Source organism: Cherax quadricarinatus, chromosome 17, assembly GCF_038502225.1.
Source record: "Cherax quadricarinatus isolate ZL_2023a chromosome 17, ASM3850222v1, whole genome shotgun sequence".
NCBI classification, from domain to species: Eukaryota; Metazoa; Arthropoda; class Malacostraca; order Decapoda; family Parastacidae; genus Cherax; species Cherax quadricarinatus.
Window position 1 is genome coordinate 49613192 of NC_091308.1, and position 19130 is coordinate 49632321.

Sequence of the window (19130 nt, forward strand, 5' to 3'; positions counted from 1 at the left end):
ATGCATTGCTACAGTTATTATGGTTGCAAACTTTTGTATGTTCTCTGATCTTAATATCCAGAGATATCAGCAACTGATCCTAGGTAGTAGGTTGGTAGACAGCAACCGCCCAGGGAGGTACTACCGTCCTGCCAAGCGAGTGTAAAACGGAAACCTGTAATTGTTTTACATGATGGTAGGATTGCTGGTGTCTTCTTTCTGTTTCATAAACATGCAAGATTTCAGGTACATCTTTCTACTTCTACTTACACTTAGGTCACACTACACATACATGTACAAGCATATATACACACACCCCTCTGGGTTTTCTTCTATTTTATTTCTAGTTCTTATTCTTGTTTATTTCCTCTTATCTCCATGGGGAAGTGGAACAGAATTAAGAAACTTAGTACAAAAAAACCCAAGAATGACTCTGGCATGAGCGCAGGAGTACACACTGTTCCATGTGAGGGGTGAAAAAGCCTGATCTCTGGTTACTAGGATCAGAGAACACAAAAACGCTTGCAACCTCGATGACTGTAGAAATGTGTGTTCAGCAAAAGAATGATGTCAGATACCTCATGAAATTCAGTGAAGCTAAAAATAGTCATTAAGGAAGAAGATTTAAGATGGCAAAAGTGTATATAGGCTGTCAGTAACATTATCCATCAAAAGTCCAGAAGTTACATTATATTCCAATTGCTAATCAACTTTGTATTACCAATTCTGGAGACCGCTTGAGCATGATGTTGATAGGTCCTTCTCAAACCCAACCCATCTGCCACAACTGTACTACTACTACTACTACTACTATTACTACTACAATTACTGCTATTACTACTACCATCACCACCACCACTACTACTGCTACTACTACCACCCATGTGACCTTCCACCTGAGTCTTGCCACAGTTGTGGTGCCTCCTAGATGGGACGTAAAGAGGGCCAACTGAACAATGTTCCAGGATTATCTTCATGACTGGTGGTCCACATACACTCTATCTGAAGACTCTGATACGGCTGAACAGGAACTAATCACTGTTCTCATCCAGGCAGCAGTGTGTGCAATTCCAAAGAAGTCTGCAGGACACTCTCACAAAAGAGACTGGTGGTTCTACGGCAATGAGGTATGGGAGCAGAACCACCGCATTAACTCTTTTGGGAAGCTATACAGGCGTAACCCTACAGCAGAGAACAGGAATACTCTGAGAGACATTGTGCAGCATGCCTGAGAAATGGCTGGAGTGGTGCTCAACATTTGGGCATCACACCACCTTATCTGACATATGGGGCAAGCTTAACATCACAACTGGCAAAAGCAAGCCGAGGCCACCAGCACACCCGAACCCATCTTGGGAAGCTGAGAAACTGGTGGGGCTCTTCACTTCCAGGGGATCTTCCACTCAGCTCCCACAGGACATCCAGAATATACAGACGAATCTTCTGCCACAACGCCAGTTAACGATACAAGCTGCATGTGAGTCTGAAGATGTGACTGATGGTGTCACGTACTCCATGATTGCACCGGCTGGTCAGAGTGGATGGGAGACCATACTAGACATCATAAACAAGTCTGGAAAAAGTCTACCATTGTACCAATTCCAAAGCCCAAGGACCCAGGCAGTATGAGACCCATATTGCTGACCAGCTGTTTAGCCAAGACTGCTGAGAGGATGGTGCTAAACCACCTCCTATGGAAACTTGGACTGCTTCATCATCACATATTTGGCTTCACCAAAGGAGTGGATACAGCAGAGTGCATAACCACCCTACTAAGCCAGATTGCTGACAGTAACAAGAAACCTAGTATCGTCATCTACCTCAACCTTGAGAAGGTATTTGAGCTAGCCAGCCCCACAGCAATTCTAGCAATACTAGCTTGGAAGGAGATCAAAGGATGCCACCTGGCCTGGATAGAGTCCTACCTTAGGGACAGGGAGGCCAGTGTCAGCTTTCAGGGACACTACTCTTCCTTTGCAACCCTGGAAAATGGCACACCACAAGGAGCTGTGCTCAGTCCTACCCTGTTTAACGTCCTTATGCAGGAACTTGTGAGCGTTTCCTCTCATAGTGGTACACAGCTCCTCAGCTATGCTGATGATCTTGCACTCGTAGTGAATGAGAAAGGCAATTTGGAGCGACAGGCCCAGAAAGCTTTGGACCTAATAATGCAGTCTTGCAAGGAACTAGGCCGCAATATCTCTGCCGAAAAATTTGTTGCAATGATGGTCAAGGGACCAGATCCTGTGAATAGATAACGTATTCAGGATATAGAACTTGAGTGGACAGGGTCCTACCTATACTAAGAACATAAGAAAGGAGGATCACTGCAGCAGGCCTGTTGGCCCATACTAGGCAGGTCCTTTACAATCCATCCCACTAACAAAACATTTGCCCAACCCAATTTTCAATGCTACCCAAGAAATAAGCTCTGAGAACTCTATCCACTCATTTGCAAGTCCCACTCAAATCCAACCCCTTTCACTCATATATTTATCCAACCTAAATTTGAAACTACCTAAAGTCCTAGCCTCAATAACCCAACTAGGTAGACTTCCACTCATCAACTACCCTATTTCCAAACCAATACTTTCCTATGTCCTTTCTAAATCTAAACTTGTCTAATTTAAATCCATTACTGCGGGTTCTCTCTTGGAGAGACATTCTCAAGACCTTATTAATATCCCCTTTATTAACCCCTTGACTGTCACAACCCCCAATCCTGAGGTGTCTCCTGGTATCGCAAAATTAAAAAAAAAAATTATTTTTTCTTATGAAATGATAGAGAATCTTTTCCAGATTGTAATGACACCAAAAAAAACAAAATTTGATGGAAAACTGACGGAATTATGCTCTCGTGAAGTTAGCGACCTCGGCGATATTTACAAATCGGCAATTTCGCCCACTTTGAGCCCTATTTTCGGCTAATTCCATTGTTCCAGTCGACCAAACTCATAGCTATTTCTTTAGAACTCTGTTTTTTCTATCGATTGAGTACAAGAAACTGCCCATTTACCAATTTCAACTACCCAATAACGTGGTCAGAAATTTGCAATTTGCCCAATTTCACGAAAATTAAAAAATATGACAATTTTAAAATAAGGTCCAGAATGAACAATGCAGACATTCCTGGCTCTAAAATAACATTTTCTTTGCTCGTCAGTCATGTCTCCAGGCCCCTCTGATATTACTCTTGCTTTCTATTTTGAATTTTTATTCAAACAAAAAATAGAAGATTTACTATCATGCAGACTACTGCAATACTGTAATAATTGTGTAAATAACATCAACCCATTCATGACTGCATATTAGAATGGCTAGTTGGACATTTATTGGACAATGACATCATTTGTTTACTTTTGAACATCGGCAAAAATCAAACATTTCCCCTACTTTGAGCTCCATTTCCAGGTTCTTTTTATAGTAAAATCAATCAAAATCACCTCTATTTCTATAATATGTTTTCCATTCTATCAAATGAGACCAAGAAAACGAGAATACAATCATAAACACTATACGAAAATAGATCACAAAGTCGGCATTTTAATTAAAAAAAAAACGGTCGGAGTTTTTTTTTTCTCATTATGCACTGCGTGCTCCAGGATTTTTTTTTATGTGGTGCACACTGACCACACAGACCCATTCTCTCACACGTGGGCCTACCAGCTTTCTCCTCCTTGATTTGAAGCCGCTAGAATTTATGAGTATATATACGTCAAACACGGTACCTCGTAAGACGTATATATACGGCCATGACAGTCAAAGGGTTAATACCCATCTTCCACTTATACACTTCGATCATGTCTCCCCTCATTCTTCGTCTAACAAGAGAATGTAATTTAAGAGTCTTCAATCTTTCTTCATAAGGAAGATTTCTAATGCTATGTATTAATTTAGTCATTCTACGCTGAATGTTTTCTAACGAATTTATATCCATTCTGTAATATGGAGACCAGAACTGAGCTGCATAATCTAGGTGAGGCCTTACTAATGATGTATAAAGCTGCAGTATAACCTCTGACTTCTGTTGCTTACACTTCTTGATATAAATCCCAATAATCTATTTGCCTTATTACATACATTGATAAAAAGCTGACCTTTCAGAAACAGGCCAAGTATGTCAGATCCCATGCTCTACTCAGACTCAATGCCATGAGAGCCATGACGAGGCACCATGAAGGGGTGAGCAAAGAAGTACACCTACCATCCGACTTATGACCTGCTTGACATACAACCAACCGACTTATGACCGTGTTTTGTATGCCAAATTTCTGGGAAATAAACAACTGTTTGTGTTGTACACAGTGTTTATCCTAAACCTTACAGTATAAAATACAGTACTAACAGCATAAAAAGTAAAGTAAAAAATGAAATACCAAAATAAAACAATAAAATAAAGTCATTACAAAAATGTGATGTCGATATTCAGTAGTAAGGTTCAACTTATGTCCATTTTTTTTGACTTACAACCGGTTGGTCAGAACCAAGTTCGTTCATAAGTCGGATGGTACCTGTAATTTGCTTGTACTATATACAAGCTGTGCACTCACTCACTGACTACGGTGCATTGGTGTTGGCTCATCTCTTTCCGCAGAGCAGGCAAAGGGTGGAGGTCATACAAAACCAGGTGATAAGAATTACACTTGGAGCCCCATCTGGACCAACACAGAATGTCTCAGATTTGAGGCCTGGCTTCCTTCCCTGGTTGACAGAGTAAGATATATACATGCCTGCAACGTAGCCATGATTCTGCACTGGCAGCAAGGTACCCCACTGAGAAGATGGATATTGGTGACCATGACACACGATCTAATTATCTTCATGGACTACTCCTGGACTTGTTCATTTTCTACTGCTGGGCGGAAGCTGCTGCCTATAAAACTACTCCTTGAGAAGAGTTGTGACTTTCCTGTTGCTGGGTATCATCCACCACCTCCCTGGCGCCCATATCCGGCCGATGTTTGCGTCATGCAACTACTTACCTCTAAGTGTGTCTGCAGTCAAGACACCCTCAGAAATCATGCTGAGACAAGCATGGCACTGGCAGAGGGATGCACATGTGCAGTGTATTTCACAGATGGTTCTGTCGACCCTGACAGGAAGAGAGCAGTAGCTGGCATGTACCACAATGGTCACACACAAGGTTGGTGACTCCCTGGCCACTGCACGATCCTTCAAGCTGAGCTGGTGGCGATTCAGCAGGCATTGTCACATGCCCTACGACATCAACTCCGATCTGTCATACATGTTGACTCCACCTCTGCAATCAATGCCCTCTCCCATCCCCAACCACAGGACAATGTTCACCTCATCACATCGATTCTCAGCATAATGACAGCCTTAGAAGTTCAGGGTAACAGATCAACATTGAACTGGATTCCCAGCCATGCTGGTATCCAGGAAAATGAGGCAGCAGATGATGCAGCCAAGGCAGCCACAGATTATCCACATGTTGGGATTACTGTCCCCATCAGCCTATGCCAGACCAAACTGGTGGCTGCCAGAGCAATGAAACTTATGGGGGAGGTCCTAAGTGATATCCCATTTCAACAGTGGTACCGAGTACCATATGATAGAAGCTGGTCCAGAGCACAGTGTACCACCTTCCACTGACTTCGTTTGGGCTTTCCCACAGCCAAGATGATGGTAGACAAGGCAGAGGAGATGTGCCAGCACCAGCACATTGTCCAGCGCCCCCTAACACACTATCTCATTGGGTACGGGAGTTATTTCTTGGGAAGCTTTAGGTAGTAGTCATTTTGATAAGGACCTGCCTCGCATGGGCCAGTAGGCCTTCTGCAGTGTTCCTCCATTCTTATGTTCTTATGTTCTTATCTCCTGGAGTACCAAGCTACTGAGACACTCCACAGGCAACTAGCACTGATGTCCCCTCCTGAAGAAGACCCAGAGAGGACTGCGGCTACACTAGTGTACCATGGAGTCAACGAACCAGACAAGCTGTTGCCCGTGATAACGACATCTCCTCACTAGTGTCTACAGTTAGGAGTGCATACGGCATTGTTGCTTATGAGATGCACCAGATGAACTGACCAGAACAGTGCTTGAGCAGCATACAATGCAACATTGCAGAACCATTTCTCCTTTTGGGAGCCAGAGACGGGTCATCACAAGATTAAGACCCGTGCCAGGACTCCGGTCTTGGCAAACATTATACATACACACATCTTTAAGACCCGTGCTAGGACTCCGGTCTTGGCAATCATTATACATACATACATCTCTCTGTATTAGGACTGAAGAAGTCACTTGTAGCTAAACATTTCCTTTAATAAATGTCCTGAACTGTACATAAGTTTCTTTTTGTACAGATTATTTATATCTGTCTCTTATAAAGTAATTATTTTTTTTTAACATACCAACTGTCTCCCTCCAAGGTAGGAGGAGCCAAAGGAGCAGAAACACTTTCACCATCACTGTCTCAAGAATATAAAAATTTATAAACATGGCAGCTGGCCTACTGGCCCATACTAGGCAGGTCCTTCTCAAACCCTACCTCTCCTAACTTATTTGTCCAACCTATTCCCAAAGCTATCCAAGAAGTTAGCTTCAGTACCTCAGGTCCTAAACATACTCAGCCCTTCTCCCTCGTATTTGTCTAATCTCTTTTTAACCCTTTCACTGTTGAGACCCCTGCTTGCAAACTTGCCCTCGAAGAATTTAAAAAAAAAAGAATTTTCGAAGAATTAAAAAAAATCTTGTGAAATGATAATCTTTTCTCGATGGTAATGAAACCACAAGTACAAAATTTGATGGAAAACATATGGAATTATGCTCTCGCAAATTTAGTGGTCTCAGCAATATTTAAGCATTGGTGATTTTGCCCACATTGAGCACTATTTTTGGCCAAATCTGTTATTCCAGTTGACCAAACTCATAGCTATTTTGCTAGAACTCTTTTTTTTCTATCAACTGAGTACAAGAAACTGCCCATTTACCTATTTCAACTACCCAATAAAGTGATCAGAAATTGGCAATTTGGCCAGTTTCATACACAATTCAAGGAAGGCCAGTTTCAAAACAGAGTCCAGAATTAACAGTGCAAACATTCCTAGCACTAAAATAGCATTCTTTCTGTTCATTAGTCACATCTCCAGGCCCTTCTTATATTACACTTGCTTTCCATTTTGAATTTTTATTCGCACACTAATAGAAGATTTACTGTAATGCAGACTACTGCATTATTGTTAAAATGGTATAAATAATATAAGCGCATTTGTGAAAGCATATCAGACCCACTAGTTGATACGTATTGAACACGTGACATGATTTGTTTACTCTTGAACATCGACAAAAATAAAAAATTTCTGCTAGTGTGAGCTCAGTTTCAAGGTACTTTTAATCTGTAAACCATTCAAAATCATCTATATTTCTATGGTATATCTTCCATTTCATTAAATGAGACCAAGAAAATGAGAATACAACCATATATACTATACGAAAAAAAACACACAAAGTCGCTGTTTTAAACTGAAAACACAGTCGCAGTTTTTCTTTTCTCGTTATGTACTGCATGCTGCAGGATTTTTTTTTATACTGCACGCACTGACCACTCTGACCCAGTCTCTCATATGTAGGCCTATCAGCTATCTCCTGCAAGATTGGAAGCTGCTATAATTTTGGCGTAGCATTACGTGACCCACACTTGTTTGCAAGCTGTAATATTATGGGACCGACAGTGAAAGGGATTAAAGCTCCTCAAGGCTTCAGTTTCTAATGACTGTACTTGGCAGATTTTTCCACCCATCGACAACAGTCCCCCCTCGTTGACAACAGAGTCAAGGTTGAAGACTTTTCAACACTCTTCCCTTCAGATACTAGAAGAAGTACCAACACAAGAACTTGACAAGCTCATACAAACTTCTATCTCAATTACACTGTGGTGTCTGAATCATTATTTTTTTTAACACACCGGCCATCTCCCACCGAGGAAAGATGACCCAAAAAAGAAGAAACACTTTCAGAAAGTTTTCTTTTTACATCTAGTAATTTATACAGGAGAAGGGGTCCTAGTCCCTTGTTCTTGGCATTTTAATAATCTCTTATGACACATGTCTTAACCCGTAAACGGTCCAAACGTATATATACGTTTTCTTCACCATTTGAAAGTATGTAAAAAAAGTAGATCTTCTTTTTGTTTTTTACATTTGAAAATGTGTAAAAAACTTTGATCTACTTTTTTTTTTTTTTGTTATTTGAAAATATGCAAAAAAAGCGTAGATCTATTTTTGTAGCACTACACATGTGAACGTAGACCTGCTTGGACCGTTTACGGGTTAAGGACGAAGAATTCTTCTCTACTTCCTCATGGAACTGAATAATTATTACTGTACTAATATTGTAACTGATGGATACCCGAGGCCTGAACAAATTGCATTAAAATTGTAAAATAATATACACGTACATCAGAGTAGTCATAATTCATAAAGTATAAAAAATGATTTTGCTACACTCTTGCTTTAATTTGAACATTACCTCCAAATTTTCTATAATCCGTTCCTTCTCATGGATAGTAGACCTTAGATTTGATACATCAGGAATGAGAGCTGGGTTGTGCTTGGGATCCAGTGTCTTGATAACTGACTTGGCTTTACCCAGATATTTCTTGTAACGTTCCTCCATGGCTCCCATCTCGTTCTCCTTCTTTGCCAGACTCTCCTCCAGTGAGACAATCCTTTCACCTGAAACAACATGTATAACCTACTTAAAGAAGAATGTCTGAGTACCAGTAGTATTGTAAGAGACAGATTACAAAGGAATCTTTATTCATTTCACCATAAATTGATACTTATGCTTAATAAAACCAATTTTTGGTGAAATGTTGCACCAATCCAGACTTCTTTACACTCAGTTTACTATTATTCATTACAAGAAGCTATAAGAAAAGCTTGATACAGTGTAATTGTAATAGTAATTAATAAAGGTTAAACTTATTTTTTTTTAATTATTAAAATGAAGTATGGCTAATAACACCATAAATTAAACTACAGTGCATTATTAGTTTTTTTTTTACATATATCCATATTTATTTCCTAACACAGTGGGCCGCCACTTTTCATACCTCTGTCCACTGTGTTTCCGTTTACGTATTTGAGATTCATTTTTTTTTATACCTATTTCCTCCTTTCACTTCAAAGGTTCCCAACTATTGTTGTGGTTCTACCTTTTTTTTTCAGTTCTATCAGTCCAGTTTCTATTATTGAAGTATTAAAATATTCTCAGTTAACACCAAAAGCTTTTACACTGTGTGTATGTTCAGTTTACGCATGTATACTGAGTTCACATTTGTTTGGTAGAGATTGGTCAAGAACAATAGATTTTGTATATATGTTTTTATTAAGGTTGAATTATTATTTTTTCCTTTGGTAGTTTTTAACCAAATGCATTCATACATTATGTATGTTCATCCTATCTAGGTACATACATATATAGTGGACCCCCGGTTTACGATATTATTTCATTCCAGAAGTATGTTCAGGTGCCATTACTGAACGAATTTGTTCCCATAAGGAATATTGTGAATTAGATTAGTCAATTTCAGACCCCCAAACATACACGTACAAATGCACTTACATAAATACACTTACATAATTGGTCGCATTGGGAGCTGATTGTAAACCGGGGGTCCACTGTATAAAGCTCTCAGTTATTTGGTAGAGGTAAGTCAAGAAAGTATAGTAGTACCAACACTCTTATATGGATGTGAAGCTTGGGTGGTAAATGCAGCAGCGAGGAGACGGTTGGAGGCAGTGGAGATGTCCTGTCTAAGGGCAATGTGTGGTGTAAATATTATGCAGAAAATTCGGAGTGTGGAAATTAGGAGAAGGTGTGGAGTTAATAAAAGCATTAGTCAGAGGGCAGAAGATAAGATAAGATAAGATTTCGTTCGGATTTTTAACCCCGGGGGGTTAGCCACCCAGGATAACCCAAGAAAGTCAGTGCGTCATCGAGGACTGTCTAACTTATTTCCATTGGGGTCCTTAATCTTGTCCCCCAGGATGCGACCCACACCAGTCGACTAACACCCAGGTACCTATTTGCTGCTAGGTGAACAGGACAACAGGTGTAAGGAAACGTGTCGAAATGTTTCTACCCACCGGGAATCAAACCCGGGCCCTCCGTGTGTGAAGCGGGAGCTTTAGCCACCAGGCCACCGGGCCTGGTGGTTTGATCATTTAGAGAGAATGGATCAAAGTAGAATGACATGGAAAGCATATAAATCTATAGGGGAAGGAAAGAGGGGTAGGGGTCGTCCTCGAAAGGGTTGGAAAGAGGGGGTAAAGGAGGTTTTATGGGCGAGGGGCTTGGACTTCCAGCAAGCGTGCATGAGCGTGTTAGATAGGAGTGAATGGAGACGAATGATACTTGGGACCTGACGATCTGTTGGAGTGTGAGCAGGGTAATATTTAGTGAAGGGATTCAGGGAAACTGGTTATTTTCTTATAGTCGGACTTGAGTCCTGGAAATGGGAAGTACAATGCCTGCACTTTAAAGGAGGGGTTTGGGATATTGGCAGTTTGGAGGGATGTGTTGTGTATCTTTATACGTATATGCTTCTAAACTGTTGTATCCTGAGCACCTCTGCAAAAGCAGTGATAATGTGTGAGTGTGGTGAAAGTGTTGAATGATGATGAAAGTATTTTCTTTTTGGGGATTTTCTTTCTTTTTTTTGGGTCACCCTGCCTCGGTGGGAGATGACCAACTTGTTGAAAAAAAAAAAAAAAAAAAAAGTCAAGAGCCATATTTAATATGTACATAGTTTAAAACTATGAGTGTAGAAGTTTACATCCTGCCACTGAAGTGTCTTGTTACTGATGGTACACAATACCAACAAGTTGATCAATAAGACATTTGCAACACCTGGGTATGTTCAATGCCAACTTGTTCGTATTTTGTACCATAAATACTTGTCTGACACAGAAACACCATGTTGTCTTGGTATAGTTGAAGTCTTCTGCCATTTCTTTGCCAAACAACTGTTCAGCATGACCTCCTTCAAACCACAATAAGAGCGGAGATTGAACTTGCAGCAAGTGAGTCGTAAAACTCCAGACAGATGCGTAAGCCACTCGGCCAGCTGGATACAATAAAATTCATACGACTAGGTATATTTATACACCAACGGAAGGTTAGCATAGGCACCACTGACCACAAATGCGAGTTTTTATAGATGACTCTCCAAAACTACATATCTGTACAGTTTTGTACTTTATTGTGCACCCCATAGTACAAGATATAGATAAAAGTGCAGCAGCACATGGAAGAAGAAAAACAAGAGGAACATTGAAGAAGTACAAAAGAAGTTCATTGTAAAGGGGTTAGTGATGCATCTCAGCATCAAGCAATCTCCGAGACTATAAATTTCATCTATAAATTTGTACTTTATTGTGCACCCCATAGTACAAGATATAGTTAGAAGTGCAGCAGCATTTGGAAGAGGAAAAACAAGAGGAAAATAGAAGTACAAAAGAAGTTCACAGTAAAGGGATTAGCTGGTGTGTTAACATTCTTTGTGTCTCGAGGCAGCTTAAGAAATTATTGAACTCAGTGAACAAAGTATGTCGATGGTAATAATAATAATTATAATCATAATAATTAATAATCATTAATAATAATCACTCTGGAGTGCTTTAACCCTTTCAGGGACCAGAGGCAAAATTTCAAGGGGTGCCCCCAGTGTCCAAGAAATTTTGAAAAAAAAAAAAAAAAAAAAAAGTAATTTTTCTTACAGAATTAAAGATAATATTTTTGTGAAGGTAATAAAACAAAAAATAAAAAATTCTGATCAGTACTTACCGAGATACAGAGACAGGAAGTTGACCCAAAATGAGCGGGTGGCGGCAACATCAGCGACTTCCGCAAAATTGCATTTCTTTATTTTACGTTTTTTATACTTTTTTCTTTTCTAATTTTTCCTTTTTCTAGTAACATTTGTGGCCTGTGAGACCAATACTGTATATAATGTACAGTGGAACCTCTACTTGTGAGTTTAATCCGTTCCATGACCTTGCTCGCAACTGGATTTGCTCGTTTGCAGAGCAAATAATTTCGCTAATATCAACTCTACAGCTTATTTATCTATCTCACTTCATCTAATATGACATAATAAACAATATAAATAACATACAAACCTGATATATACTCTAAAATGAATAAAATATGTCATTCATGTGGTAGTATGGACGGTGCCAGCGGTGGACGAGAGTTTGTCTGGAGACCGATGAAAATACTTGATGAATAATTTTGCTAATATCATCTATACGGCTTATTTATATATCACAGTTCATCTAATATGACATAACAAACAATAAAATTAACATAGAACCATGATATATACTCTAGAATGAATAAAATATGTCATTATGTAACAGGTGGAGGCAGCCACAACCGCTCCCTCTGTTATGGTAAACACTGCCATCTAGTGACGGCCTTTTGAAGCCATCTATTATAATTGTTATATGTAGCACATTATTATTATACACCTACCATCCGACTTACGACCGAGTTCGGTTCCGAGAAACCGGTCGTAAGTCGAAATGGTTGTAAGTCGAACTTTACTACTGAATATCAACAAAACATTTTTGTAATGACTATTTTATTGTTTTATTTTGGTATTTCATGTTTTACTTTACTTTTTTATGCTGTTAGTACTGTATTTTATACTGTAAGGTTTAGGATAAACACTGTGTACAACACAAATAGTTGTTTATTTCCCAGAAATTTGGCATGAAAAACACGGTCCTAAGTCGAGTGGTCGTAAGTCGAGCAGGTTGTAAGTTGGATGGTAGGTGTATGTGTATTATTATTATACATATTGTATTATTATTATTATTATTATTATTATTGTACTGCATTATTATACCATTATTATTATACGTATTATTATACATATTATTATTATTATTATTATTATATAAATAATTTGTAACTTTTATTCACACAAAAAATATAAGATTTACTGTTATTCCTTATTGCAATAATTGTATAAATAATGTCAACCCATTCACGACTGCATATTGGAATGGACTCTGAAACAGCCAAGCAATTGACCATTTGTCCTAGGTTGAGCTCAGTTTCAAGGCACTTTTCATCGTGAAAGCAATCAAAATCATATCTATTTCTGTAATATATCTTCCATTCTATCAAATGAGACCAAAAAAACGAGAATACAACCATAACAACCATTCGAAATTACCGCTAAGGGGTGACTAATTGCTGAAAAGTGAACTCCATTATTTATGCTTAGATTTCTTTCATTATTATTATTATTATTATTATTATTATTATTATTATTATTATATAAATTTGTAATTTTTATTCACACAAATATAAGCTTTACTGTTATTCCTTATTGCAATAATTGTACAAATAATGTCAACCCTTTCACGACTGCATACTGTTATGGACAGTCCCCTCAAGGAAGGTTCCTTGATGTTGTGAGGGGCTCTTGATTTAGGGAATTGGATCTGTGCTCCAGTTCCCTGAATTAAGCCTGAATGTCTTCCACATCCCCCCCCCAGGCACTGTATAATCCTCCGGGTTTAGTGCTTCCCCCTTGATTATAATAATAATGGAATGGACAGTGACGTCATTTGTTTACTCTGAAACAGCCAAGCAATGGACCAGTTCTCCTAGGTTGAGCTCAATTTCAAGGCACTTTTCGTCATGAAAGCAATCAAAATCATATCTATTTCTGTAATATATCTTCCATTCTATCAAACGAGATAAAAAACGAGAATACAACCATAAAAACCATTTGAAATTACCGCTAAAGGGTGGCAAATTGTTGAAAAGTGAACTCCATTATTTATGCTTAGATTTCTTTCATTTTTGGTGTATGTTAAGAAGCATCTTTCCATCATACATTGCCCAAGTTTCAATAAGATAGTCCAACAAACAAATGAGATACAATTACCGAGATCAAGAGCAAGAGCCCCTCACCAGTGTCAAGGAACCTGCCTTGAGGTCTGCTCGCTTGTGGAAATTTTGCTTGCGTATGGAAGCAAAAAATCGACTCATCGACTGCTCGTATTTGGAAAAACTCGCACGTGGACACGCTCACAAGTAGAGGTTCCACTGTATATATATACACTCATTGTATTGAACACAATAACTGCACTAAAGTTATTATTATAATATTGTTTACCAGTATTGTTTACTACAATAAACATGGAAGAAAAGTTTCATGTACCACTTGTAACTCTTACGAACACAATCAACAAAGCCAATCTGCATGTCACATTTGTCAACCAAACGCATGTTTTGTGTATAATCAATCACAGTTAGTGATTTTTGAATATGTTCATTAGTCACTATCAACTTTGCCACTGTCTTGCATTTCATTAGTGTGAATGGTTGTCAACAATGTGATATCTCGTTTGTCATGTCACCGTAATGCCATGTCGTCATTGACAGTAAACGCCTGCACCTCACCAGTACGAGTGCCTGCGTTCAACCTGGGCATGTTTATGATTAGAGCGCACTGTGCCACACACATCTGTCATGTTCACTTGCAAGAAATCACTGAGTAAAGGGCTTGTGTACCAGTTATCAGTATATAATGTATGCCCCTTACCAAGATAAGGTGCCATCATGCTTCTCACTATGTCACCTGAGATACCCAATAACATCTTGGTATCTTTCAATGTTTTACTTCCTGTGTATACAATAATATCCAATACCAGGCCATTGTCACAGTCACAGAGTACAAACAGTTTTATACCAAAGCATTTCCTCTTGCTCAGTATATACTGCTTGAATGACAGTCTACCTTTGAACAAAATCAAAGACTCGTCAATTACAAGATTCTTGAATGGATAAAAGTATATAAAAACATTTCTGATCTTGTATAACCTGTCACTTCTGTCAGGCCTGGTTTTGTTAGAGAAGTGCAACATACATAACAATAAGATAAACCTGTTCACTGGGATGATTTCACTGAAGGTCAGTGGTCACCTGCGGTCATACCTGTCCTAAGCTCTGGGAGTTAGCGTGGGGTGTTACCAAGCACCATGGCTTGTTGTAGTGTTTTAGAAGCTCAGGTTAAAGTGTTGAAGAAGGAGGTTCTACTTCTTCAGGAGGAAAATAGGAGGCTGAAGCTTCGCATAGATGAGTTTGGGAGCGAGTGTGAGAAGGATTTGGCTGGTAAGGAGGAAATGATCACTAGCAGTGATAGTGGCAACCACTTTAAGTGGCAAGTGGTTCACAGTTCAGGAAGAAGGAAGATAAGGAGGGATAACAGAGAAGATGTGAAGGTAGGAAATCGATTTTCTGTTCTCCAGGACGAGTGCACTTCAGTGGTTAGTGAGGCTGAAGGTACCACTGATTCGGACTCGACCCCTGCAACCTCAATTAGGTGAGTACATTTCAGCCACAGTTCTCTCTTTCCACCGGTGTAGTATTGACTGTGGTGATATGATCGTATTTGCCATGGTGTACTCAAAATACTTGTTCCTTTCCCTGACAATAATTTCTATCAAGGGCTGGTCAAAGAATAGTTCAAAGAATTCCAGCTCATTTGCAGTGTTTCCAAGGGAACAAGCTGGTAGGATTCCACTTTGAGAGTCATCAAACTAATGGGGATTGGGAACAAAATTGGGATTTTGCTGCCAATCCCAGATGTGGTTTGCTGGTGGATACTGGACATCATAAGCTAGTTGTGGTGTGGTGGTGGATGATGCTCCACTTTGCCCTTGAGCTGAGGAGTCAGCGGCGTGGGTCCCAGCCTGGGCTGGTGAGTCATGCATGGATGTGGCACTACCACCACTACCACCACCAATACCACCACCTACTGATGCCTGTGGTCTATCCATGCTAAGTGTAGCCACATCATCCTCATTTTCACTGTCTATTCCTGGTGTAGGGCCATGGGATGTACTCATCCCCTGAGCACTGCATAGGAAACATTACCCAAGCGCATGTGGCAGCGTATGTACTGACGCTTCACTGGTGAATATGATTCACCACTATCACTACTCGAATGATCATCAAGAGCAATAAAATCACACGCCACATCACTATCATCATCATTACTGAAGCCTGAGGCCTGGCCATGCAAAAATATTAGTTTTCTCTTGCGACGAGGTACAAATGAACGTGACTGAGACGTGCCCACACCAGAGGTAGAAGGTTGAGGATCGTCAGGATTTTCTGTATTATTTTCAATATCCTGGTCATTGCTTTCGGTCACTAATCGATCAAAGCCATAGAATTCTTCTTCTTTTCTACTTCCATCAGAGTCAGAACTATCAGTTACGAAGAGGAGAATCCGAATTCGCCTCGGAGTGAGAGCTGCCTTGAGGCAAGGCATGGTGAACAAAGGTTACTGAGGCGGCATTCCCACAATGCCACGTGGGAACCTAGAATTTTTGTTTATGGCGCACACACACACCATGCAGACCCGTTCTCTCAGATGTAGGCCTACCAGCCTTCTCGCACTAAATTTGACACCGCTAGAATTTTGGCGTAGATCTATGGTTTGGACCCTCAACGTATAGCCATAGATCTACGGCACAGACCCTGAAAGGGTTAAATGTCATATGTATTTTGTATAGGGTTGATAGCTGACATTTAAAGTACTCCAGAGCAATTGTTATTACTATTATTAATATTAATTATTATTATAATCATCGACATACCTTGTTCACTTACTTTAATCATTTCTTAAGCTGTCACAAGAAATGCAGAGAATGTTAACACACAGATGAACACACCAGCAAACTCCTTTACAGTGAACTACTTCTGTACTTCCATTTTCCTCTTGTTTTTCCTCTTCCAAGTGCTGTTGCATTTCTATCTTATGGGGTGCACAATAGTTAGAAGTGCAGCAGCACTTGGAAGAAGAAAAACAAGAGGAAAATGTTAGAAGTACAAAAGAAGTTCACTGTAAAGGGATTAGCTGGTGTGTTCGTCTGTGTTTACATTTTCTGTGTCTCTTTTGGCAGCTTAACTGTCTAAACATAGATCTATGTTGCTAGTGCTCCAAATGTAGATCAACGTTTTATTTTTCCTGCCTTCAAATTTGGCACGATTGGCCTGAGATGCCTGGCAAGTAAAGAATGGGTCTTAACACTCGGTGTGTGCAGTATTAAAAAAATCTGGGACCATTTAGTACCTTGTGGGAGCACCAGTTCAATTGAGCATCAGCTAGAGCAAACAGCATGGCAAACACTAGGGATTCACTGATGTCATGTTGTATTAACACTCCCCTTTTAAAAGGAATCTGATGTTGACACAGTTTAGTGGCTCTGGGATGGATGTGGCCACAAGTGGTTGAGGAAATATCAAAAACCTCGATAATAACCCATGTGCAACATCCTTTCAATTTTGATACCACTGGTAGTGTCATCCAGACAATGTCCTATAACCTATGCCATAAGTAAAGAGCAACAATTCTGGAACATGTGTAATACATGTTCAACAGGCTGGGGGTGGACTGGGCAGCCAGCTGGCTGGCAGTTACCCCCTTTACTGTGAACTTCTTTTGTACTTCTTCCATTCTTTGTTCATCTTCTTCATCTTTCTACAATATATATACGCCTCTCATCCTACATTAAGACTATAAATATTTTAAGGTAAGTAATGAGTGTACTGTATGTGTATTCTACTTTTTTTATCATTTATAATATGTTATTTTATTTTTATTATCACACTGGCCGATTCCCACCAAGGCAGGGTGGCCCGAAAAAGAAAAACTTTCACCATCATTCACTCCATCACTGTCTTGCCAGAAGGGTGCTTTACACTACAGTTTTTAAACTGCAACATTAACACCCCTCCTTCAGATAGTAGGTTGGTAGACAGCAACCACCCAGGGAAGTACTACCGTCCTGCCAGATGACTGTGAAACAGAAACCTGTAACTGTTTTGCATGATGGTAGGATTGCTGTTTTCTTTTTCTGTCTCATAAGCACGCTAGATAACAGGGATATCTTGCTACTCCTACTTACACTTTAGTCACACTTCACAGACACGCACATGCATATATATATGTACATACATCTAGGTTTTCTCCTTTTTCTAAATAGCTCTTGTTCTTTATTTCTTCTATTGTCCATGGGGAAGTGGAAAAGAATCTTTCCTCCGTAAGCCATGCGTGTCGTATGAGGCGACTAAAATGCCGGGAGCAATGGGCTAGTAACCCCTTCTCCTGTATACAATTACTAAAAAAGAGAAGAAGAAAAACTTTATAATATGTTATGCAAATTAAAACAAAATTATCAAATTGGAGTTTCCTTTTTATTTATTTTTTCTTTCTATTTTTTTATTTTTTTTATCATCACACTGGCCGATTCCCACCAAGGCAGGGTGGCCTGAAAAAGAAAAACTTTCACCATCATTCACTCCATCACTGTCTTGCCAGAAGGGTGCTTTACACTACAGTTTTTAAACTGCAACATTAACACCCCTCCTTCAGAGTTCAGGCACTGTACTTCCCATCTCCAGGACTCAAGTCCGGCCTGCCGGTTTCCCTGAATCCCTTCATAAATGTTACTTTGCTCACACTCCAACAGCACGTCAAGTATTAAAAACCATTTGTCTCCATTCACTCCTATCAAACACGCTCACGCATGCCTGCTGGAAGTCCAAGCCCCTCGCACACAAAACCTCCTTTACCCCCTCCCTCCAACCTTTCCTAGGCAGACCCCTACCTCGCCTTCCTTCCACTACAGACTGATACACTCTTGAAGTTATTCTGTTTCGCTCCATTCTCTCCACATGTCCGAACCACCTCAACAACCCTTCCTCAGCCCTCTGGACAGCAGTTTTGGTAATCCTGCACCTCCTCCTAACTTCCAAACTATGAATTCTCTGCATTATATTCACACCACACATTGCTCTCAGACATGACATTTCCACTGCCTCCAGCCTTCTCCTCGCTGCAACATTCATCACCCATGCTTCACACCCATATAAAAACGTTGGTAAAACTATACTCTCATACATTCCCCTCTTTGCTTCCAAGGACAAAGTTCTTTGTCTCCACAGACTCCTAAGTGCACCACTCACCCTTTTCCCCTCATCAATTCTATGATTCACCTCATCTTTCATAGACCCCTCCGCTGACACATCCACTCCCAAATATCTGAATACATTCACCTCCTCCATACTCTCTCCCTCCAATCTGATATCCA

General features: G+C 39.8%; 1 protein-coding gene across 2 annotated transcripts in view; it reads right to left on the reverse strand.

Moving 5' to 3' along the window:
* The window catches only part of LOC128686295 (protein Hook homolog 3), a 753866-nt gene that overhangs the window by 45359 nt on the left and 689377 nt on the right, over positions 1-19130 (reverse strand). For both annotated transcript variants that reach the window (XM_070085977.1, XM_070085978.1), the window contains exon 13: positions 8473-8678. In XM_070085977.1, coding sequence (XP_069942078.1) covers positions 8473-8678 — 206 coding nt within the window. The remainder of the gene's footprint in view (positions 1-8472; positions 8679-19130) is intronic.